Below are 24,146 nucleotides of genomic sequence, written 5' to 3' on the forward strand. Positions count from 1 at the left end.
CACATTTCCCATCCACTGATGAAAAGAAACAGTCACGTGATCTTGAAGCAGGAAGCGCAGCCACATCCACAGCAGCACTAGAGTGAAACTGCAGACAGCTCGACCTGAACGCCCTAACGAGGACTGAGAATAAACCAATTAGACACCATGTTTTGGAGACTTTTCTTCGTGACGTTATTACTAGCCCTCTTGGGATCAATGACAGGACATGAATTTGGGGAAGGTGAGTAAATTTATCATCTTTAATGTAAGAGTGAAACAGCGTGTCCTAACGCAAGCCAAAACAATCCCTATCACGCCATCGGCTAACACCTAAACTGTGATTTTAATTAGGGGTGGCGGCGATTTCGGTTCCATAACTGTTCGATTCTTTTAGCACTTTTGAGGAATAAATATTGGGTAATGATTCAGTTCTTATGCATCAACTGCCCTCACCAGTCTGTTGCCAAATGACGAGGTCATTTTAGGTTTCAACAGAACTGATAAAACAATTCAGAAATAAATTATTTTAAAAACTATACCTACATAGAAATGTTAAAAAACCGACTTATAAGAGTAATTCACACTGACTACACTGAACGCCCTGCATGTTTTAAAACACAAAAGAACCGATTCCTAAGAGTCGTTTATTCAGGAGTTAAACCTCTCTGCTCGCTCTGTGTGTTTTTGATTTACTTAAAGAATCGACTCGTGAGAATCAGTTGTTCGAGAATTTCGTGATATAACGTTATATTTTGCGCGCTGTACATTCGGTAGTGGCGTAGTACAGGAAACTACGGTGTCTGTTCCATACCGGCGGAAGTGTGAACGTTCGACTGCTGTCTTTCTCGTTTTTTTAATTAATTGTTCTAAAGAACCGGTTGTTGATTCCCAACCCTGGTTCTAAAAACACGAAACGCGGCTGATGTACTTTGGCCTCCTTCCGCAACCTCATGTGCTTTTTCGTAACTCAGATATTTAGACTTGTGTGTTTCTTTGTACTTTATTTGTTTTCGATTATGCCCTGGCCTATACCGAACTCAAAATAGTATATTTTCTTCCTTAACTGAAATAATGAATCACTTATAATCTGTCACACAAAATGATCGCTGTCGTGCCGCTGATATGTAATCAAATACATCAGGGTTTTCTATTTTGTTGTCTTGTGGCTTTGCTTCCATTTAGATCCACTGCGATTTTATGATCTATATTTATACCGAGAATCACATGTTGGGCTGTAAAACAAACCAGAGAAGCCTGTCTTCACCACACACACACACACACACTCTCTCTCTCTGTTGGGAAAAAGACATGCACTTGGACTGTCTTAAAATCTAGTGGGCTGCCTACATAGATAGCAGATTTGGGTTCCTTTAAAGTCAACATGAAATGTAAATTCCCTGTTTTGTAAATTCAAGTTATTTTATCTTATTGTGAAAAAATAATCTGTGCATATGTTTAATTTTTAAAAATGTTTTGACCTTGTAATATTTCCTCAATGTCATAACTGAATATTCTGGTGAAGTATGCAGGACTTAGTCTGCTTAAACCTGCGCCTGCAAGTTTACATTAATCTGCCTCCACTTTTGATTGCAATGCTCACATCTCAAAATGAACCAATACACAACTGATGAACCAAGTCCCCCAATCTACATTTTTTCTTTTTTGATAATCTGTTACACTCGGATGCACTTAACATTATGAACGAACAGATCTGTTGTTGCTTCAATTTCATCGCAACTTTAAGGTCACTAGGGTTTCAAACAACCTTTGTTTAGGTTTTGCCAGAGACATCCGATCATGTTCACTTGGTCACAAGACTCATTGGTCCCCTTCCCAGTTTTTCTGTCCAGCTACTCCTTATCTACAATATTTAAGATTAAATGTGTCGTTTCAAAAGAAGAGAAGATTCTAGATTGGCATATTGCGAGCATGGCTCTGTTGTCTTTTACCAAGAGACTTAGAAAATGGTTTAACAATTTAAATATTTTGTGGTTATATGGTTTTTCTTGTTTTCAGGTTTAAAGGCAAAGAGATAACACTGACACATGCTCTGGCAGCTAATCTAGGTCAACAATGGAGCAAACAATGTGTTGCTTGATTATGATTGTTGTAAATCTCAATGATATTTTGTTAGGTATGCAAGAGATGTTATTTAATGGTTGGTTTGTTTTGCAGATGAAGGCTGTAGTTCATTGAGTGGTTGTGCTGCCTGTGAAAATGTGACTTTCTGCCAGTGGATGAACTGCACAGGTCAGTCAGTCCCTCCTCCATGTCAAATTCAAAGCTCACATGACAACAATTAACTGACCTCAAAACAGTATAATGCTGACAAGGTTGTGTGTTTTCCGAAAAGAGGCTGATATATCATGGTTGTGTGTGTGTAAATTCTATATCTATCTATCTATCTATTTTTATATATATATATATATATATATTAGCTAGCTATGAAAAAAATTAAGAGACCACTCCAAGTCTTAATTTTTTCCATAGCTGTATGTATATATATATATATATACATATATATATAATATTATATATATATAATATTATATATATATATAATATATAATATATATATATATATATATATATATATATATATATATATATATATATATATATATATATATATATATATATATATTATATTATATATATATATATATTATATATTATATATATATATAATATTATATATATATAATATTATATATATATATATATTTATATATATATATATATATATATATATATATATATATATATATATTTATATTATATATTATATATATATATATATATATATATATATATCTATAATATATGAGAGAGAGAGAGAGAGATAGATAGATTGAGGTTTCTTATTAAGATAAGTGGTATGAATAAATCAGTTATTATTATATTAATCGAAAGCCTTATTTTTTCCTATTACCTGAAGAGAAAATTCTAAGCATAAACTGTAGTTCCCAGATTATATTATAGTGGGTCTGCTCATATGTCACATCTAAAAACAGATCCTGTAACTGTCTTAAGGTGTTCCTGATGTGGTGTACAGATAATAAATGAAAACCTGTGTTTGGCAGTTCATTCAGTTCTTAATGCTGGTTTCGGTCAGTGTGAACCTGAAGTAACTGCCCTTTTATCCCTGGAGTCCTTCTCCATGCCGCTTTGCTAATGGATGACGTGAAATGAATCAGAGAGAGTAAATATACTAATGAAACGCACACACTGTTGCTATGGCGCTCAAGGCTCTTCAGAAAAAAGAGAGAGAGAGAGAGAGTAAGCAGAAAGAAAGTGGCCGTATCATGGATGAAAGTAGAAAATTCAAATTACAACAGAAAATAAATCAATACTAATGAAATATATTTCATATATTGTTTCAAATTAAATTAAATTAGGGCTTTAAAGACAAATGATCTCAAACTTCTCCCCATTTTTGTTGTATAAATTTGCACAGATTTGAGTTTGCTTTAACATAGTAGGAGAGATACCTGCTACCAGATAACTATAAAAGGTCCTTGGTTATTCTAAGATTCATGGTAAACTATTTAAAATAGGCAGAGACAGTGATTGATAGTTTTGTATTGTTTGCTATTATGCTTGATGCATGGTATTGTTAAAAACTGCAGTAAAGGTCCAGAGTTTTGTATGACAATTCCTGCAAAAATCTGATTTTTCTTGTTTACTTATTATGTATTTATTTGTATTATTTTTAATTCTTTTTTTTCTTTTTCTTTTTTTTTTCACTTTTTGAAATCTGTCTTCTGGTTAATGGTTAAACAGAATTTATTACACTGCCTTCAACAATACTGTTATAAACCACTTCCTTGAAGGAGCACTTTCACAGGCTTTGTTCTCGACCTTAAAATAAAAGTCAGCTGTCATTCCCCACACATCCTGAGTCTGTATTGTATGAGACTATGCTTGACAGTAAGGAGAAGTGGTTTGACAGGCCCGAGCAGGTGTAGTGTCTGTAACCGCACCTCCCTCTATAACAAAGCCAGTAGCATTAGCATTGTGCTATCGGCTCCCTAGAGATGACGCTATCGGTTTACACTGATTCAGTCAAACAACAGACTGGAAATATCTGGGTCTTTCCTACTGTAGTGCAGACTAGTGGGTAGTATAAACAGGTTCTTTTTGATAATTAGAAATAGGATTGCAAATAGTTTTAAGTATTTAATTCTACGTTCATTTTGTTTTTTATTGTGTCAAGGTTCAAAATATGGTATAAAAGCAGATATTCTGTTGACTTTTTTTTTATTGGTTTTGAGGGCGTTTCCACAAAGCCATGGTTTCCAGTGGCCTGTTCGAAACCATTTTCAGGCAAAATCTATGTGTTGCGACATGTGCTGTAAATATACTCATTTGAATTATTGACGTATGGCTCTGTGTGGGTGTAGACAGAAGGTGAGATGAACTGGGAGGCGCAGTGTTTGCGCAACAAATTTTGAAATGTTTTGCTATGTTAAAATATTAATTGCTGATGTAATCTGACATAATCATAACTTGATAGCATGCTGTATAAACTTGCCTGGACTATATGTAGTGTTTCATTCACTTCTCTTACATATTGTACTGTTGAAACAGTCTTTTGTAATAATAATAATTTCATTGATGTTATTTTATAATTATTGATATTTATAATAAATTCTATATAATAACTACCAGTACATATCATATGTTTTTATTGTTCTGTGTAAGGATGATGTACTTATTGTGTCAAAGCACAAATAAAACAGTTATTGAAAATCATTTAAAGGGACAGTTCACCCAATATTAAAGAAAACTCTGTCATTTACTCACCCTCAAATTGTTCTAAACCTGTATTGGTTTCTTTGTTCTTTTGAACACAAAAAAGAATTTTGGTAACCAAACAGTTGCTGGTCCCCATTGACTTCCATAGTATGAAAAAAATTACTGTGGAAGTCAATGAGTGAGTAAATGATGACAATTTTTATTTATGGGTTAATCTCTTTTTAGTTTACTGCATGTATTTTTCATATCAGTTATCAGATTCTTAAACCTAAAATAACCTGTATCTGTCATAAAAAGATAGTTCTGGTCTATCTCTAGTTTGTACTAAGTTTTATTTTTCATACATCTTTCCAAAGAAAAGAAACCAGGAAATGTATGTGGCGCTTCTTGTTGGCACACGTGTACTGAGACCAAGGAACAGATGTTCACTCTGTTCTGATAAGAATAGAATCTCAACAGCAGGTTTTGCAGTCTAATCTGTGAAAACCAGTAAAAGCGGGCTGATTGACATCATATTCATTCAACTGATTGCTCCAGAAAGTGCCTGCACAGTCCTTTTAAAGTAATGAACGTATGCATTTCCCTTCAATCATTACTTGAGCAGGGTAGCTGAATTTGTTTCGCTGTCCATACAAACTGCTGAGGGGTGGGAAGCAATGTGGAATGTGTGGACATTTTTGCTAGTCAAGCACTTATTCAGAAAGCAAGGAATTGAAAACATCTTGGCGTTGTCATAGTGGAATTTCAACAGGAGAGTTGTACCTTTCACAAAAGCATGTGACATTTCTTTCTCTGTGTATGCTGTTTTGAGGTCATGAAGAACACAATGTACTTTCATGCACTGAGCTATAGTTTAAACTAACTGTTTCTTGGGGCTCAGTTCACTGAGAAGGACTTCTTTTGACATAAAATACTCAGGCCGTGACGGTTAAGGACACTCGGACTGAAAGAGAAGGCTGTTATGCTTGACTCATCAAACTTGATATACAGTCACAAAGCAAGCAAGTTTGAGCAACAACCAAATTCTTTTATACTGGCCTTGACTAAGACAACACAAGATAATTTCTCAAACCTTGAGAACCTGGTTATTTGATTTAAATATAATATAATATAATATAATATAATTATAATATAATTATAATATAATATAATAGATTTTATTTTATTTATTTATTGTGTGATTTTGAAATGGTTCTACATTTAAGTATTTTATTTCTAAATAATTTTAAGTATAAAATAATTGACATGTTTTCTATGTGACAATTGCCTTGTCCAGATACCCACACTTGTGGTCTTGGCCACTTAAGAGCTCATGTGCTCGACAGGAAGTAAGTGCGCAAGACTGTCCCATATCTTAAAAATGCCCAAGTGCAGTGCCCTTAATGCACACTAAACCCACACTATCTTGAATACCGCTTCTGAGCAGTATTCGGGGCTAAGCGTATCCCATCATGCATTATGTTCAGGAATTCACATGCCCCGAAATAATGAAATGTCAAGGAAAACATTCGACTGTAAGTTAAATTAATTATATAATACATATAATTTGGTAGTAAAATATGAAGTGTTGCTCATTTTATTGATGCAAAGATGAGTGGGCTATGTGTATTTTGTACATTTGCAACTGCTTTTTATCACTCAAAGAAGCACCACAATTTTAAAATGGTGTCTACTGTTAGTTACATAGCGACTACTGAACAGACATTTAGAAGTGTATTTTAAAATGCAGAGTATTGAAAATAATAATAATAAAAAAAAAAAGAAGAAGCTGTAAACACTTGCATTTTTTGCAAGACTATAATTGTGTCCCATCGGGCAATCAAAAGTTCTACACACACTTGTGGTCTTCACGCCCACTTGAACACTTGGGCCAAATACAGGAAATACGTCATGTATGTAGACAAGTGGTCAAGTGCAAAGACCGCAAGTGTGGGTATTTGAACAAGGCTATAGTTCACATGTTTTAAGCACATTGTGTTAGTGAATAAGTGACAGGTGATAGGGCTTTCTGAAATTAAGTCAATGACAAACATGAGGAAGACAACAGTGCCGGTAAAGTGGATTATGAAACAATGTGTAAAAATTGAATAATTGCTATTAGGAGGAAGTAGGAATTTGAGCGATGAGCTGTCTGTCATACTTGCAATACAATGCTATTCATGTGTGACAGGGAGGATACTCTAAATGGAAACCAGCTGATTGTGACACAAGTTTCTGGAAAATCTTCCTTGATTCATCCTCCTCTTTTGCTTTATCTTTAAACTTTTTTAAGTCATGGGAGTGTTTATGTGACTTTATTCTTTATCTGGTGGTATGTGATGTAAGGTTTATTGAAAAATAGATGCAATCATTCCAGTTCTTTCTACGGTCTTTTTTTTTAAAATCTATTCTATTACAAGTATTGAATTAAGCAATATGATATGTGTTACTGCTTTTTATAACAAGTTAACAGAAGTCAAGTCACTTTTTTTTTTCTTTTCTTTTTTTTTTTTACCAGGTTTCTACAAGGTTTTTTGAGTCAACAATATAATAAAAAATGCCATTTGTTGAAGAATGTGTACAATTTTAATTGGTGCAGCTAAAATATTTAAGTCAAGCAGTTGAGATTTAGATGTCAGTATTTGAATAGCAAATTCCTGTTTCTTGCAATTCAAATGCACAGTGACTTTATATATTTTATTTTATTTTTTTCTTTCTTTTTTTGCCTCATACATTTCAGACGGTATACCCAAGTGCGTTAATGGCAGTGTTGCGAGCGAAACAGCCAACTGCGTCAATGTAAACTGCACAGGTAAGCCCTGTCCTACAATCTCAAGCTCCTTTATATAATAACTAAAATAATGTTTAGTTGTAGCATTCATTAACTGCAAAAAATAAGCTATTATTAGAGTCATTATCTCTGAATGTTCTGTGACTTGACCAATTATATGTTTGGATGACTGTTTTCTCTGGATGACTGCAGATCCAGTACCGGCCACCACAGCGAGCCCCACCACCACAAACGCTACCAATGGTACAGCCTTCCAGTCTCACAATGACTTTAAAAAGGAATTAAAAAAGAAAATACACCCACATCACTTTATAACACAGAGCACTTTGTAAAATGTGATGTATTGGCATTTTTTGTTTACTGTTGAAATACAAAAATTAATCTGAACAGCACTTGTTTCTGTTTAGCTACCACGATAACCACTTCCACGGTAATCACCTCTACTTCAGTTGCTCCGACTAACGAGACGGCCTCAAGTAAGTACTGCTCTCTCTGATGTCTGCATCTCTTAGAGAGTGAAACACTTCTTCACCCTGTTAGGTTTGACTGAAAATGTGTTTTTTTTTTTCCACAGACAGCACAACATCGTCACCTACAACTTCTCCATCTAAGACGTCCACATTCGATGCTGCCAGTTTCATCGGAGGAATTGTGTTAGTCCTTGGCCTTCAAGCTGTCATCTTTTTCCTTTACAAGTTCTGCAAATCCAAGGATCGTAACTACCACACCCTGTAACCCTCTGCTACCTGGAGGCACCACAAAACCTACACTCCGACCCCAAAAGAGAGAGAGAGAGAGAGAGACACGTACACACAAATTCTATGATATTTCTTAAACACTCTTGTGATCCCCCCATGTTTAGAGCCTCATAATTGACATTTGGAGCTTAATATTTCATTTATGTTAGAGCTCTCACAAGCACTCGTTAACACAAATTCACACAACACAGTGATGCCCCAAGTATTTTCGAGCATTGGAATTATGGGTATGCAAAATGTGTCCTGCTACTTTAATGAACAACCACAACTTTCCAAATTAAGTCATGTCTGTTAATGTTCCAATTATTTCATCTTTGATGACAAAACAGTGATTTGTCTCTTCAATGTCATGGCCTTACCCCTGAAAGGCACATGACGCGGGAATCTTCTCATCATGCCTGTGGCAATACTTCCCCATTTCCAGTGTTAATTTCATGACGGTCAGGTATCTTCACTAGAACAGTGTTTTATACAGTTGTCCTGACTGGTTCTTTGTATTCTACCCAGTCCTTCATCATCTTCACCAAGTGCAAAAATAATATCTGTATAGTTCAGGTAAAATAATATCTGTATAGTCCCCCCCCCCCCCCCCTTCACATCGTCTTTTGGTTTGTGTCCACTAGTGTTGTGGTTGCCCATTGCTCTCATTCATACCAACCAAGAGAGCCAAAGCATTTGAAATAAATTACATTCCCCAGCTTAGTCCCTCATTTTTAACTATCTACAGTTAAGAGAACCAGTAGACATCAGCTATCAAAACTAGTTAAACTTGGCATCTCGCTCCCTTTTTCCCCCAATTTTGACAGTGGAGTGCTGGATAATATCAGAGATGCGTTATACACCCTTAGTTAACATCCCATGACCTCATTGGCGATCATTGTGGGGGACTTACCAGCGTATCGGCCATTTTAAGTTGTACTTTTGGGAGTTTATGGGGATTTAGTAGAGGCTCAGCCAATCCAGTTCTACTTAACAGCTGAAATGAGTCTTTATTAGAATTATAAGATTCTGACAGATATGCGAACGGATCGAGGCACTATGTGAGGGGCAGAGTATTCCCATTCAGAATGATTGACAGTTGAGTCAAAGTGCCTTTAGGTGGAGGCAGTGGCTTGCTGCCTTAAAAGTGAGCCTTAAAAGTGTGAATGCGTTCGTTGCGGGCCGCCGCTCTGTGTTAGTGTGTCTGCCTGTATGTCGGTGTGTTTATAGACACGCATGCGTGCTTGTATCAACGAAGTAGATCTAGTGTCTGCCAGCTGGACTGATCGCTATATTATACAGAGTAGATAATTAAAGGTTTATTCATTTGTTTGCGGATTATGGATTAATGTCATGATTCCCAAAAGCTTCTCCCAGTTCTCAAGGGCCATTTCTTGCTAGCACAAAGATATCTAGCATTCCCATTCAAAAGCAGATTGATATTTGCATATAATCTGAACTCTTTGACCATAAACTGAAATCAATATAATTTTATATTAGGCACTGAAATGTCTTAAACTGAGGTGTTTAAAACACTTGTACACAGAGCCTGTTGTTTTTTTTAGGAGCTTTTGTGTTAAATACCCTTAAAGAGAACTGAAATGTGCCCTAGAAAAGTGCATTCAGGATATGTTTTGTATTCATCTGCAGATTTTGATGGAGACTTAGAATAGAGCTGTGTCAGACTCATAATTTAATGCTTGGGTTTGATTTCTTGAATATAATTATTGAGTAGATTTGTTTCAAATGCAGAACTGACCTAGACTATGCCTAATTCATGCCTTGTTCAGCATATTACGTTTAGTACTCTGTTCATAAATGAATTTGTCTGGCTAGTGCGCTGGTACGTGTATAGGCCGAGGGCCTGTATTTTTTTTTTTCTTTTTTTTTTCCATTCCTTTATTATAAAATTTGAAATGTAATAATCTCGATTAGCTTGCTGCTAATAACTTCCTCTGTGAGTCGTAATGTCGTTGGCTTAGGAAGTGATTCATATTATTTGGGTTGCAAATTTTGTAATGGCTGAAATGAATAGATTTGTTTGATGTGTGCTTTAGTTTCATCTGCTTCCCTGACATCACAGTGTCGAAATGTTCAGTTCCCAGCATTGTGTTAACTGCATGTTTCTCAAAAGATGACTGTTAAGGCCTCACTCTTTATTGAACCACTCTTAACTGCTTGTGCATTGTTATATCACGGTGCTTAAATGCCAAAGGTGTCTATTTTAGCATGAGTCACTAAAAAGCTGCTATAATGCTTCACAAGCTTCATCTTGCCCATAGTGTAGTCAGATAAAATCCATCTGTTTGCCATTTCACTTCAGCTTTGCCAAATTAAAAACACTGTAGAAAAGTTCAGACTGCACAGTGTTTCGACTTTGTAATTTCTTTTAATAATGACATAAATACACAATTATACAACTCATCACAGTATTGTCTGTATAGCATCAGGCTACATCCAAAGATCCCACTTAGTTGCAAATGGATTTTCGCTGCGCATGCAAAGGGCTGTAATAGACATGTTACATGTTGGATTTAAAGGGATAGTACACACAAAAATGACAATTCTGTACATTTTTCACCTTCACATCATTCCAAACGTGTGCATTTCTTTCTTCAGTAGAATACAAAAGGACGTTTTTTGGGTCATTTGTATAGACAAAACACTTAAAACATTCTTCAGAATATATTTTGTGTTCACCAAACAATACATTCATACAGATTTGGAATTACATGAGGGTGAGAAAATGACAATTTTCATTTTCGGGGTGAACTATCCATTTTTACTTCCAGATTCGGAGCTCAGTGAAGGATGCTAATGTTCATAGTTAAACAACTCAAAATCCTCTCACACACAGAGAATTTAACCTAACTTTAAATGGTCTGTGGCCTTGTTTTCTTGTGCCATTATGTTTGTTTGTTTGCATGCAATAGAATTCCATAGAAACAGCCATAACAGTGCCATCACTCCCTGAGCTAGTGTTGCATTCCTTTCTGCACCTTTTGAAGAAAAAGTGCCTTAATTATTTAAGATTAAATGAAGATATTGATATGTCATGAAGACTTGTATTCAAAGGGATTTTGAGCGTTTTAGAGTGAAGGTTTGGTTTATTGAAGTTGTGAGTGGTTAATGAGAGGAACATGGAGTATTGCATCTTGCTTGCGCCAACATTTAGTTATCTAATTACAAAAAGATTTTTTTTTTTTTTTAACCTTTGGCCTATTGTCCAGTAGTGCATTTTTTAATTGCTTCTCATAAAACTGCACACACCTTACATACGCTCTTGTCGACTACTGTTGCGTCTGTGTCCAGACAGTCTGCCTTAATAGTTTTATGCTCCGTTATGTTGGTTTTATTTCTCTGGAACTCAGATATCTTTCTTTTGTTCTTGTTTTCCCTCGTTTCAGAAATGCATTCGCAATTAGGTTGAAAATGTGATCAATTAATTAAAGTTTGAGTATTGTAAAACAGTTGTGGTTGTTGTGTTTTATGTTGGCTTTTTCTTTAAGAGCTTTTACAGTGGCATATGTTTACAGATTGCCACTATGGAGATCCGCTCTCATCTCAAGAGTAAAATAAATCAAATTAATTGCATTTTTTTTTAGTATCTCCCGATGCACCATTAAATCTTTCAACTCTGTTTATTTTTATAATTGTGACTTTGTCTCCCAAATGTAACTTTGTATCCTTCCTTTTTTTTTTTTTTTTTTTTTTTTTAAGTCTGAGGTGGAATTGGGCTTCATAGATCAGTTTGCAAAATATAATGATTGTTTCGGTGCCGGTTCGGTTTGTAAAGATATTTTTGGTATTTAGCTTTAAAAACTGCTATCTAAAACTGAAGATCTCATCTAGTTGTAGTTCTCATATAGCAGGCAAAATATGTTATTAAAGGTTTACATATAATACTGTATTTATATATTACCTTTCTAGAACCCAAGGTCACTTGCACAGCTTAAAGAGCGATTACAGAAAACTGACTAATGACTAAGATAAAAATGGACAAAGCAAATGCAGCATGACAAGAATCCAAAACAATCTAAATATTTCAGACCTGTTTCATCTAAATTCAGGGAATAACAATCACACCAGCACCAGAAGACCTTAGAGAACAGACAAGGGAACATGGGGTGGAGTAGCTCTGATATTATTTAGAATAAAGAGCTGTAAGATAATTAAGTTTACAACAAAAGTCCAGTGAGGATTTTCATTAAATCCCTGGACTATGTTTAATCTATTTCAATGTAACCGTGTCCTAGAAAACAGGCCTTAAACCACACTTTGTAATGTTTAACAGGATATGCGCTCACCCTGAGGGTCAGCTTCATTCTTGCTTAGTCTGCATTAAATCCTCAAACTTCTTCTCTGGACAGGATGTGCATGTATTGTGATTCAATGTTTTTCCCATACCACATACTACTGAAAAAGATGACCATAAGGGTGCATGATGTGCTCAGTAACAACCAGTCAAACATTTACATAAAAACACGCAGATGACATCATCTTGCCAGAATCAAGGATTGTGATCACCAAGAAACAACATTGCTGTGTCTGTTTGGCAGTGTTTCCTGTATTCAAATGAGTTTATGCAATACTGATTTAATCTGTACTGTGTCACAGAGCGTAATCCAATAAAACCGTCGGAACAAAACAGAGTCCATCTTTTCTGGTTACACCTAGTATGCTTTTGTTCCCCGTTTTATATATCTGCTCTTTTCTTTTACATTTTTTTTTTTTCCACATTTGTGGTTTCTCAAAGTGTAAAGCATGGTTGTAATGAGATCAGATGTTGGACAATGGGATCATTTTGTTGTGGAAACAGTGGAGGAAACAACGTGTCAGCTGATTGTAAATCTCATAAGCAAGAAACCACACAAAAGCTGAGGCTGCAAGGATGCTCGTTTTTCCCTTGTGACCATCACTACCTTTTTCCTGGTGTTTTTTTTTTTCTTTCACACTTTGAGTGGGTGAAATAAATAAAAAAAGCCTCATCAACATCCCTTTTATTTAATTTTTTTAACTGATTGCGTAAAATAAGTGTTAATTTAAATTATTATTATTCATATTTTGTGTTTTATTTCTGGGTGAAATAGCATACCGAACCAGAAAATGTAGGGTTGGACTGATCTGAGATCATCTTACTAATTAACTGCAGATTAAAAAGGCAAGTTAGTCTGCACTTTAAAACATACGTAGATATTTTATTTACAACTTATTATTCAAACAAAAAATATGAACAGAAAAAGAAAAAAAATCAATTAAGCTCATTGAAGTCATTGAAAGTTATAAAGGCTTTCTGAATTTAGAAGTAGATGAATCAGTGTTTTGTGATCTCCCTGAGGGTGTTGTTCCAGTGTCCTCTTGAACTGCAGTGACTCTTCTAAGCCCCGGATGCATGTTGCAGGATAATGTAACTATGTCTCCCATGTGATGTCCTGTCTGCGGAGACTAGAGCACAGTTTCTGTGTCTCTCTGAGGAGCTTCAGGGTCTCATGACTGCTCCTGATCTGTTTCTGTTCTGTGCTGAGTGAGGCTTTGACAGGGGATGGTGGCAATGGTTGTACCCCACTCTGTGCCCTGGTTTTGCCCTCTACACTGGTGGCCCAATGTGGCTTCTGCTTGGGGCTACAGGATGGCTGGGAGAGTTTCTGAACCTATAAGAGTAATAACATACATTTGGAAGCAGTTCAGCTTGATATTTATCAGTAGCTGCATTTCCATTATCCTTCAAATTGTGCAATTTGAAATTGTGAATTAAACATACGTCCAATGGAAATTCCACAAGAACTCACATATATTGCAAAAAAACATTGTTAAGCTTGCATGAGGTGGTTTTTCAGGCAATTTGAAAAAGGAATATTTCGCCAAACTCTAATGGAAATGGATTTACAGGTCACCTGGCGTACGTAGGTATTATTGGACAGAAAACGAGACAGTTCTTTATTAAACTCATAAAACAAAAGAATTATGTGAATACTGGATTCTGAACAACAGGAAAAAAAAACTATTTATCAAGACCTCAAAGCAGATAGGAGGTAGAAACACCCAGAAACAACTCATATGTGGCCACTCCCAAGTAAAGAGGTTTTGCTTGGATAGCACAGATTTTAGCCTGATTTTCACTAGCCAACCGTTTTGTGAAAATCGCCGTCAAATGCCAGGCAAATCGGTGCTTGTTCACGTGAGTGACACTAGCGTAGTGTGTATGATCAAAGACGTGATCTGAGAGAACCGCTGATGCATCGCCATTGCCCTTTATTACGTTATATATTAAGCATGCTAAATATCTGGACCTGTCTGTGGGTGCATCTCAATCAGCTCCCTAGTTCAGTAATAAGGGAGCCATTTTAAAGGGATATTTCACCCAAAAATGATAATTCTGTCATCATTTTCTCACCCTCAGGTTGTTCCAAACCTGTATGAGTTCCAGTATAGTAGGAAAAAAATGCTACGGAAGTCAATGGCTTGCCAAACTTGCCGATCAAGTATGAACTACCAAGGATGCAAGTCCAAACTTTGTGTACTTGATATTGAGAAATGCCTATAGACCTGCAACAGCACGTCAGCAAGCATGGCTTCTGCAAGCAACCATTCATATTCTTCTTTTTGGCTGCAAATCGGCGCACAGGCAACTTGGATCACAAGGTTCTTGTGTGCATTTTCCCAAGAAGAAATCCAGTTTCACCCGTGATCTAACGTTATTTCCTGTATCACTTCTCACGTGTGTTTGGCCGATCCATTGGCTGATATCTAAATGGTACCCCAGACTATTGTGTAATGTGAGAAGAACAGTGATCCGACAACTATGAATCAGGAATCACTGTCCAATAGAATATTTTTATTTAAATACTACTGAATGTGTAAATGTTCTACTATAATAGAGGGTATGCACGTGATGTCACCGTCGACCGTTATGACTGTGGTTACGCCCACTGAGTGGCAGCATTGTTTTTCAGCGTAAATGCCGCGAAAAACACACAAAACTCATCCAAAATGGGAAAGAGATAACATTTAAAGACAGCCGAAAGCTACAGAAAAAAGCAGCAAATGGATCACTGCAATTCAAAGAAACAACTGGACTCCAGGCAGAGAAACATGGATTTGCAGTTATCATTTTGTCAAAATGTTGGATTTTGAGGTAAAAATCATACTGTACATATTGTATTGTTATATATTATGTTGACAACTCATCAATTAAATTTTTACCATCTTATATTCTGCATAATTGGTTGTTTTTAAATAAACACTGACAAAAACAATACAACTTTTAGGGCTGGACAATACGATGATATATATAACATTGATATAAGTGATTACTCAGATTTAAACCTACCGATATTGTATTTATATAAAGCGTTCACAGGCTGATATGCTTTATGTATTTCCCTGGTGTCGAAATCAGGCACATATAAATGTCAGGAAACACGATTCCTGGCTGCATGTCAATATCCATGGATTAGGTTTATTTTATAAGTTGTAAGGAACACTTTTGAGCCCAACCTTTAGTGTATTTGTTTGTTTTACTCACGTTTAAGCAGTTTCCCCTATTAAATCCAGTCATGCAGCAGGTTCTTTTACCACTCAGTCTGGCTGAGGGAGCGCGTTCCGGCGGGAAAGTGACGTCAATGCATGCCCTCTATCAATAAAAAAAAAAGTTGACTCACTGTTTGCTGATGTTTGCGTAGTTTGGAGATTTGAGCTGCTTTCTCCTCCATTCTCTTGACCAGACAGTCCAGCTCCCGCTCCAGATCGTCACGAAGCTCTCGTTTAGTAGTCTCATCTATCTGCTTGACCAGCTCCTGGTGTTCACTGTCTCACACACACACAAACAATATTTAAATTCTGTCCTACTTCCAACACATTTCAAAAGCTAATCTTGATCTGTTCATGGTCAGGATGGTGTTACTCACAAGCTCATCTGGCCCAGTTCATCCTGAAGGTCGAGCAGAAGTTCAGAGAGGCTGCCCAATGCGGAAGCCGCCTTGCTGGGGGAGGATAAAGGCCTGCGATGGACCCGCTGGTTCTGAGGACATGACTTCTGCAGAGCGCTCACTCTCTCACACAGTCGTGGGTTCCTGTGCTTCATCATATGCAACACACTCTGAACATTGGCATTGACTGAGTGGCTGGGACTGGTCGACTGAGAGAGAGAAAATTAACATTAATTACCAGTCTGTCACGTGATCCTTCAGAAATCATTCTAATATGGTGAATTGCTGCTCAAGAAACATTTCTTATTATCAGTGTTGTGGAAACTGTGATACATTATTTTCAGGATTCCTTAATGAAAGTATATATATTTTAAATAGAAATCATTTGTAACATTATATTATAGATGTCTTTATTGTCACTTTTGATTTATTGAAAGCATCCTTGATGAAAATGACTTAATTTCTTTCAAAGAATAAAAAATAAAAACACCTTACTGACCCCAAACCTTTGAACAGTCATGTATTTCTCTATATCTCTATATATTTGCATTTTCATCAGTAAATTTAGACGTTTTGGATTCCACTATTGTGTCAGGGTGAGGTAATACTCACTGTTCCAGCTACAAATGGGAGGCGTTTAGCTTTAGGAGTGGTGGCAGTTTCCACCTTCACTGAAGGGGACTTCTGACATATGAAAGAAAAAACACCACCATTAAAACCACTCATTAAGAATACATTGAGAGTATTCTGTTCTGTAAATATGCTGCCACCTAGTGCTCACAATACATTACTGCAGAGCAATTTTTTTTACCTTGCAAGAGGCCTTGCCTTTCTTTTTCTTGCCTTTATTAAGTTGAGTCGCAACAGAAAGGGAGAGGAGATTGTTTTCAAGCTCTCGCTCCAACTGATGAAAGTCAAAGAGATTAAATGAAAGCTTTTTTAATGAAAGATGTTTTAGGGAAAAGTCGGCATAAATCTATTTTTTGAGAATGTTTACATGTGTTTTTTGTTTTACCTTCTCTGCTTTCTCCTGCACAAGTTTGCGTTCATGTTCCTCCTCTAAAAGTTTCTGTTCTAAGAGCTCAATTTTCCTCTGTAGACAAAAGACATCACAACAGGTCAAAAAAGAAAACAGTGTCCTATATACAGTACCTGTCAAAAGTTTGAAAACATTAAAATTTTTAATGTTTTTGAAAGAAATCTCTTATGCTCACCAAGGCTACATTTATTCAAAAATACAGTAAAAACAGTAGTATTGCACAAATATTATTATAAATTAAAAGTTTTATATTTGAATACATTTTAAAATGTAATTTATTCCTTTGATGGCAAAACTGAATTTCTAGCATCATTACTTCAGTGTCACATGATACTTCAGAAATCCTTCTAATATGATGATTTGGTGCCGAGGTAACATTCTTATTATTATCAATGTTGAAAACAGTTGTGCTGCTTAACATTTTTGTGGAAATGATGATACTTTTTTCAGGATTCTGTGATTAATAGAAAGTTCAATGAACAGCATTTATTTGCATTAAATTTATTAAAGCAATAGAAATCTTTTGTAACATTATAAATGTCTTCACTGTCACTTTTGATCAATTTAATGTCTCCTTGATTAATAAAAATATTAATTTCTTATTAATAAAATTATGTTTTTAAAAATCACAAATGTTTCCACAAAATTTTAAAGGGTTAATTCACCCAAAAATGAAAATTCTGTCATTTATTACTTGCCCTCATGTCGTTCCACACCCGTAAGACCTTCGTTCATCTTCGGAACACAAATTAAGATATTTTTGTTGAAATCCGATGGCTTCGTGAGGCCTGCATAGGGAGCAATGACACTTCCTCTCTCAATATCCATTAATGTACTAAAAACATATTTAAATCAGTTCATGTGAGTACAGTGGTTCAATATTAATATTATAAAGCAGCGAGAATATTTTTGATGCGCCAAAACTAACGACTTATTTAGTGATGGCCAATTTCAAAACACTACTTCATGAAGCATCGGAGTAGAAATGAATCGAATCATGATTCACATCGCGTGTCAAACTGCCAACGGCTTAAATCGCGTGACTTTGGCGCGCCGAACAGAAGATTCGATACACTGATTCATTTATGATCTGATGCTTCCTGAATATGTGTTTTGAAATCGGCCATCACTATATAAGTCATTATTTTGTTTTGTTTTTGGCGCTCCAAAAATATTCTCAACGCTTTATAATATTAATATTGAACCACTGTGCTCACATGAACTGATTTAAATATGTTTTTAGTACCTTTATGGATCTTGAGAGAGGAAGTGTCATTGCTCCCAATGGAGGCCTCAAGGAGACATCAGATTTCATCAAAAATATCTTAATTTGTGTTCCGAAGATGAACGAAGGTCTTATGGGTGTGGAACGGCATGAAGGTAAGTAATAAATGACAAAATTTTCATTTTTGGGTGAAATAACCCTTTAAGCAGCAAAAACTGTTTTCAACATTGATAATATTATTAATAATAAATGTTTCTTTAGCACCAAATTAACATATTAGAATGATTTGTGAAGGATCATGTGACACTGAAGAATGGAGTAATGATGCTGAAAATTCAGCTTTGTCATCACAGGAATAAATTACATTTTAAATTTGTTAAAATAAAAAACTATTATTTTAAATTGTAATAATTTGTACTGTATTGTTGTAATGTAACCTCGGTGAGCATGAGAGATGTATTTTTATCATTATATCATGAATATAATATAATATATATGTGCATACCTCAGCCACAGACTGTGTACTAGTGAGTTTGAGATACTCCTTTTCCAGTCTTTCCAATTTATTGAGCTGCGCCTGCATTTGTGGGTCTGTATGTTTGCTCTCCTTGCAAAGAGAGTCCTACAGACCAATTAGAGTTGTGTAAAAGAAAAAAAAGTCAGAGATAAAGAGGGGTATTGAAAGATTCTTAAGTTGTACTCAAAATGTTTTTTTTTTTTCAGATGAGAACTCGCAGCATATTTAAGCTTTTGTCTGCCTGCTCACCTGTCTGTCTGTGTGAGTGATTCTCTCTCTCTCTGCACACTCCACCATTTTCTTCATATAGTCAAGCTGTTTTTCCAGCAGAGAGCAACGTGTTTCTGCAGAATGAACTTTTGAAACCAGCTCTAAAAAAAAGGAACAGAGACTCAGTACATACTAATTTTGTATTTGACTTTCCAAAAACTTTGAGAATAGATGAATAACTGCTGTTCAACACTTTCTGTTACCTTTCCTCTGTGTGGAGTGATTCTCTCGTATGTTGTTCTCTGGTGCTCTCTTTGCAATAGCATCTACCTGATGTCGAGCAGCATGAGAGAACTGTTGGACGTTCCTCTCTGCCTGAACTCTCTCCAGCTCCAAGCGTCGCATCTTCTCCTGCAGTGTTTTCAGGGCTGCTATCACTGCTTCTCAAATACAGGAAATGTTGTTTGGAAACTTGTATATTTGGTCTTAGATTTCTGGTTACATCAACTCAATTTACCTCTACTTCCGGCATCAGGTACTCTTTGATAAAGCTGTGGGCTGATGTCCTGTACACCTGAGCTCTTCATGTCCCGTGGATCTGTGACTGTGTTCATGTACAGGGGCCTTGACAGCGTTTCTGGAGGCTGGTAATAACTGCCAACATAACTCTGTTTAGATGGGGAGTCCAGGTTTAAACTCTGAAATTCGTAAATAATTAGAAGATTAGCAAAAAACAAACACTTTGTGAAAAGATGATAATACAGCTAGCTACACTGAGTCTTAAAAAAAAAACATTCACAAATTAGCATGTTAGCCTGTTGTAGAAACTGATATAGTACAGTCAAATGATATAAATGCCCTGGATAAATAGTTTAATGGCTGTGTTACAGCCTAGAGAGCTTTAATCTAGGATGCATAAATGCGTAACGAACCCAAAACTGTTGCTCAATACAAAAATAAGCTAATGAGGCTAACGACTGTTAAACGTCAACGTAAATATCGCTAAGAATAATAACAACCTCAATAAGACAACTTAGCATAAATTATATATACCTGATCTCCAAAGTGATCCATTATGAATCAGTTCCTTCGTTTATTCACATAAAAATTAAAGATGTATTCATCTAGGTAACGTACATATGAATTAGCTGTGAGCGTCACCATGTTAACAGCTGTAGCCGACAGCGCCGCCCAGTTTCAAATTTCCCTCTTCTTTTACCGCCCTCAGTGGTTCCTCATGCACACAATGACCACAGCTTCTGCAAGACAAATACCGTTGTTAAAAAACAAAAAACAATAGATAGATAGATAGATAGATAGATAGATAGATAGATAGATAGATAGATAGATAGATAGATAGATAGATAGATAGATAGATAGATTTGACAATGCTGGAATTTTACAGGCTCAGACACAACTTCGGGGCTTAGGTTATAACATTTAAAAAAATAAATTAACAAATGGACACAGGAGTGCATTGCTTATACAATAGGCTAGGCGTAATGTAATAGTGACATCTGTTCTGTTTTTAGAGATTAGTTAACATATTTTCATTGAATAAGATATATGAATATCTGGTGAAAGCTTTGCATTAATCATAAGGGTTTTGTGATAAACAAGTGGTGGCGGGGCCCCTGCAGTTACCGATGTTTTTATGTGGAAATTGGTATTTGTAGTTCTATGTTGCATTTGCGCCACCATGAGAACGAGCGTCTGAACTACAATTCCCGTTATATTTGAACTGGGAGGCGCGGCCTGACAGGAACGCCTTTGGTGAGTATGTCTCCGCCCATTAGTTTTTTTGTAGAACACTATTGGACTGTTGTACCTGTCAATCAATTGTTAACTCAAGCCCCGTGCAAAGGACTGAAATCAACTGAAGAGCTAGAGCGCAGGAAGGTCTCATTCAACGGCAGCAGGGACGACTAGAGAGAATGTGAATTTAGTAAGTATTTTCATCTGACATGTTTTGCACAAATATAAATACAACTCGCTTAATAATTAGTAACCACACTTGTGGTTTTATTAATTGTGTAGCCTTATATATTTGGAAGTTGCTGAATAACTGAACTTGATTGGACGTCATTCAACGGTTTTTTACAGTGTTTTCTGTATTTTACTCAGTGTATTTTTTTTTTTTTGAAATTTTTATAGAAAACTATGGATAATTATTTGACAAGACATTTGAAATTGTGTCAGTCCTTCTGTTTAAAGAACAAAAAACACACATACACACACACACACAAAAACATTACAACTTTTGTTTAATTCACACACATTATATACACACAATGCCTGCTAAGACATGCCCACACATTTGCACGTCTGTATATATTAGCAGAATATGGAACATTTTTAAAGGGATTTGCAGAATTCCTTTACAAGCTTATTGGATATTTTGACCATGTAAATAATTACCACACCTTTTTTTGTCTTATGCATGGCTCAGTCTGTCAGGTGTATATAACTGAAGAATAGTAGACTGTTACAGTGATGGATGTGAGAGACTCTGCGGGAAGGTGGGATGCTCTGGGCAGTAGAGACTCGAGCTCCAGAAATGCAGCGATGGAGCTCATTCACCAGGAGGTGATGAAGAGAATAGAGAACATCGGGCCAATACCGGACCCACAGTCCTCCTTTCCCTCTGCCATGGATGACAGTATGTCCAGTGATCTCAACTCTCTTCTTGCCCATGTCCTGATGCTCTCCAAAAGGTGCCCTTATGAAGACGTCAGGGAGAAATGCATATGTTTGCTTCAGAGGGTTCAGGTAGGTATTATAGTAATTATTGAGTTAATAGTTAAGATTATATTAATTATATGTTCAACAATACCATATGCTCTACATATTCTTTGTGTCTTCTGAAAAAGAAGAAAACACCCTTGCAAATAATATGTTGGTGTATAATTGCGCCACATCTGTGCAGAACAACCCCCATGCATTTATAATGTGCTGTATAAATGATACGGGTGCAAATTGTTGGAAAGAGAGTCATTTCTTTATCTAAATGAATTTAGAAAAAAGTTGCTCAGATAACAAAAAGCATAATTTAATCTTTCATATACAATATTTTTTTAAAATATTTAGCTTCAGTTCTGTTGCAGTCTAAATTTAAAATACATATCAGTGATTTCACTTTAATATTTTCAACTAATATGATGACCAGAGTTCCCACGTCATGGAAAACCTGGAATTATCAGTCAATTTTAAAGGTTGACTTGACAAGTCGTGGACATTTTGATAGTTAATATAAGTAATTATGTTTATGCTTAATTCTAAAGTGTTTCTTTTTGCCTGGATATTTACGTATTGTTAGTGTGATTTCTATAAAATGCTTTTTTTGTTTTGCAAATCCTTATCCATTCATAATAAACCACTGGAAAAGTCATGGAAAAATCATGAAAGGGAACCCTCAAAGGACCATTTATTCTTAAAAGGCAGTGTGCGAATAATAAAGAAGTAGGATTTTTGGGTTTGGCTCTGCCATTAATAATGTTCCCCTGTGTTCCTATGTTGTTTTTCATTTAATTTCACACCATACTAACATTATTATAAAAGTCTGTAGCTTGTAAGTAAAAAACTGCAAGAGAACTGAAGCAAGATATTTTGAGATAGGCAAGATATGATGAGGTGAAGTGTAGCAGTTACTATGTTTGTTGTTTACACAAGTATGTGTTTGTTTATGCAGGATTGTATGTGCGCCACAGCTTAAAATAGCTCTGCCCGAGTTAAGGGAGCTAGGGGACCAGGTCATTTCTTACAGTATTTGAGGCTTTTAGTGTCACAGAGTTCAGTGGAGGGGTAAAAAAGGATCAGGAACTCTCCTTACTTGTAGATGATGCTGAAAGGTTTACCAGAGTATGTAAATCCATTTGGCCTATGTCTGTATATTGAATGCTATTTGCTATCACTATTTATTTTTCTATAATCCTAAAGAGAGGAGAATAAGGGAGAATTTTCCTGAAAATGTTCCTTCAGAAAAACAGAGAGGAATCTTTTGATGTCAGAATAGCATGTAGTTGTTGCAGTTTGCTTTGTTGGTGTTATTTTTTCAGGATCAACAACTTTGGTAATTAACACAGATGTGTGATTAATTAACCCAGAATGTCACTCCACTGTGTCCATTTCAAAAAATATGCAAAGATTTACACGTGGACACTGATAAAGGATATTCTGACTGAATTGTTTTTCCGTACAATGATCATCAGTTTGAATCAGTTTGGTTCAATATATAAGGACAGAATATATTAAATCGCAAATGAAACTTTACTAGTGAAAAAAAATAGATATAGATATTTCAATCATGACAACTCTTTGAATAGTTTTAGCCTGTTATTGAATATGGCAATGTTAATGTATCTGCTATGCTTCTGCTGCTGTTGAGTATTGCTGCCGTTGCTGCAGATCAAGTATGGACTTAATACTGTTAATAGATACACAGACACACTACTGCACGTGTACGATATGCTGCTGCTGCATAAATAGACATACATAAATCCTGTAGCAGATCTAGGCAGGTGGAGCTGGGGGAGGTGGAGATCTATCTATCTATCTATCTATCTATCTATCTATCTATCTATCTATCTATCTATCTATCTATCTATCTATCTCTCTCTCTCTCTCTCTCTCTCTCTCTATATATATATATATATATATATATATATATATAGAAATATAAATGCTTACTGTATAAACACTAAAAAAAAAAGTGAATGCATAGTCTCTTCCTATTCTGTTTAAAAAGCCCTCTATTTCAGATGCTTGTTTTGTGTTGTGGTTTGTTACATGACAGGATGTTCCTCCCTTGTTTTGTGTTGAACTTTTGACCTTTTCTGCTTACTGTATCAGCGTTAAGCCGTCTGCTCTGATATCTGGAATTATGGGATTCAAGGGGCTGTGACAAATGAGGCCGCAGCAGCAGTGAGAAAAAATAAAATTGACCTTTGATTCACCACACAGATGCTGGCAGGCATAGACACA

At 35.8% G+C, this 24,146-nt stretch overlaps 2 protein-coding genes across 3 annotated transcripts; one reads left to right on the forward strand and one right to left on the reverse strand.

Annotated features, from left to right (window-relative positions):
- The first annotated feature begins 63 nt into the window (after nt 1-63).
- cd164 (CD164 molecule, sialomucin) lies at nt 64-11,717 on the forward strand. The gene is made up of 6 exons (XM_067384015.1): nt 64-223; nt 2,158-2,232; nt 7,460-7,531; nt 7,703-7,753; nt 7,918-7,986; nt 8,085-11,717. Exons 1-6 carry the CDS (start codon nt 148-150, stop codon nt 8,243-8,245), a joined length of 504 nt encoding a protein of 167 aa, XP_067240116.1. The 5' UTR covers nt 64-147; the 3' UTR covers nt 8,246-11,717.
- Nucleotides 8,827-20,349, reverse strand: cep57l1 (centrosomal protein 57, like 1). Of its 2 annotated transcripts, none has more exons than XM_067384014.1 (11): nt 20,220-20,349; nt 19,684-19,864; nt 19,430-19,606; nt 19,206-19,327; nt 18,945-19,061; nt 17,191-17,268; nt 16,987-17,079; nt 16,788-16,856; nt 16,155-16,384; nt 15,909-16,053; nt 8,827-13,898 (listed from the first exon to the last, which is right to left on the reverse strand). In XM_067384014.1, exons 1-11 carry the CDS (start codon nt 20,238-20,240, stop codon nt 13,659-13,661), a joined length of 1,473 nt encoding a protein of 490 aa, XP_067240115.1. In that variant the 5' UTR covers nt 20,241-20,349; the 3' UTR covers nt 8,827-13,658. The 2 variants fall into 2 exon arrangements, with proteins under 2 accessions (XP_067240115.1, XP_067240114.1); XM_067384013.1 differs by having other exon boundaries at nt 16,788-16,859.
- Between the last annotated feature and the right edge of the window lie 3,797 nt (nt 20,350-24,146).

Source organism: Chanodichthys erythropterus, chromosome 4 (genome assembly GCF_024489055.1).
Source record: "Chanodichthys erythropterus isolate Z2021 chromosome 4, ASM2448905v1, whole genome shotgun sequence".
NCBI classification, from domain to species: domain Eukaryota; kingdom Metazoa; phylum Chordata; class Actinopteri; order Cypriniformes; family Xenocyprididae; genus Chanodichthys; species Chanodichthys erythropterus.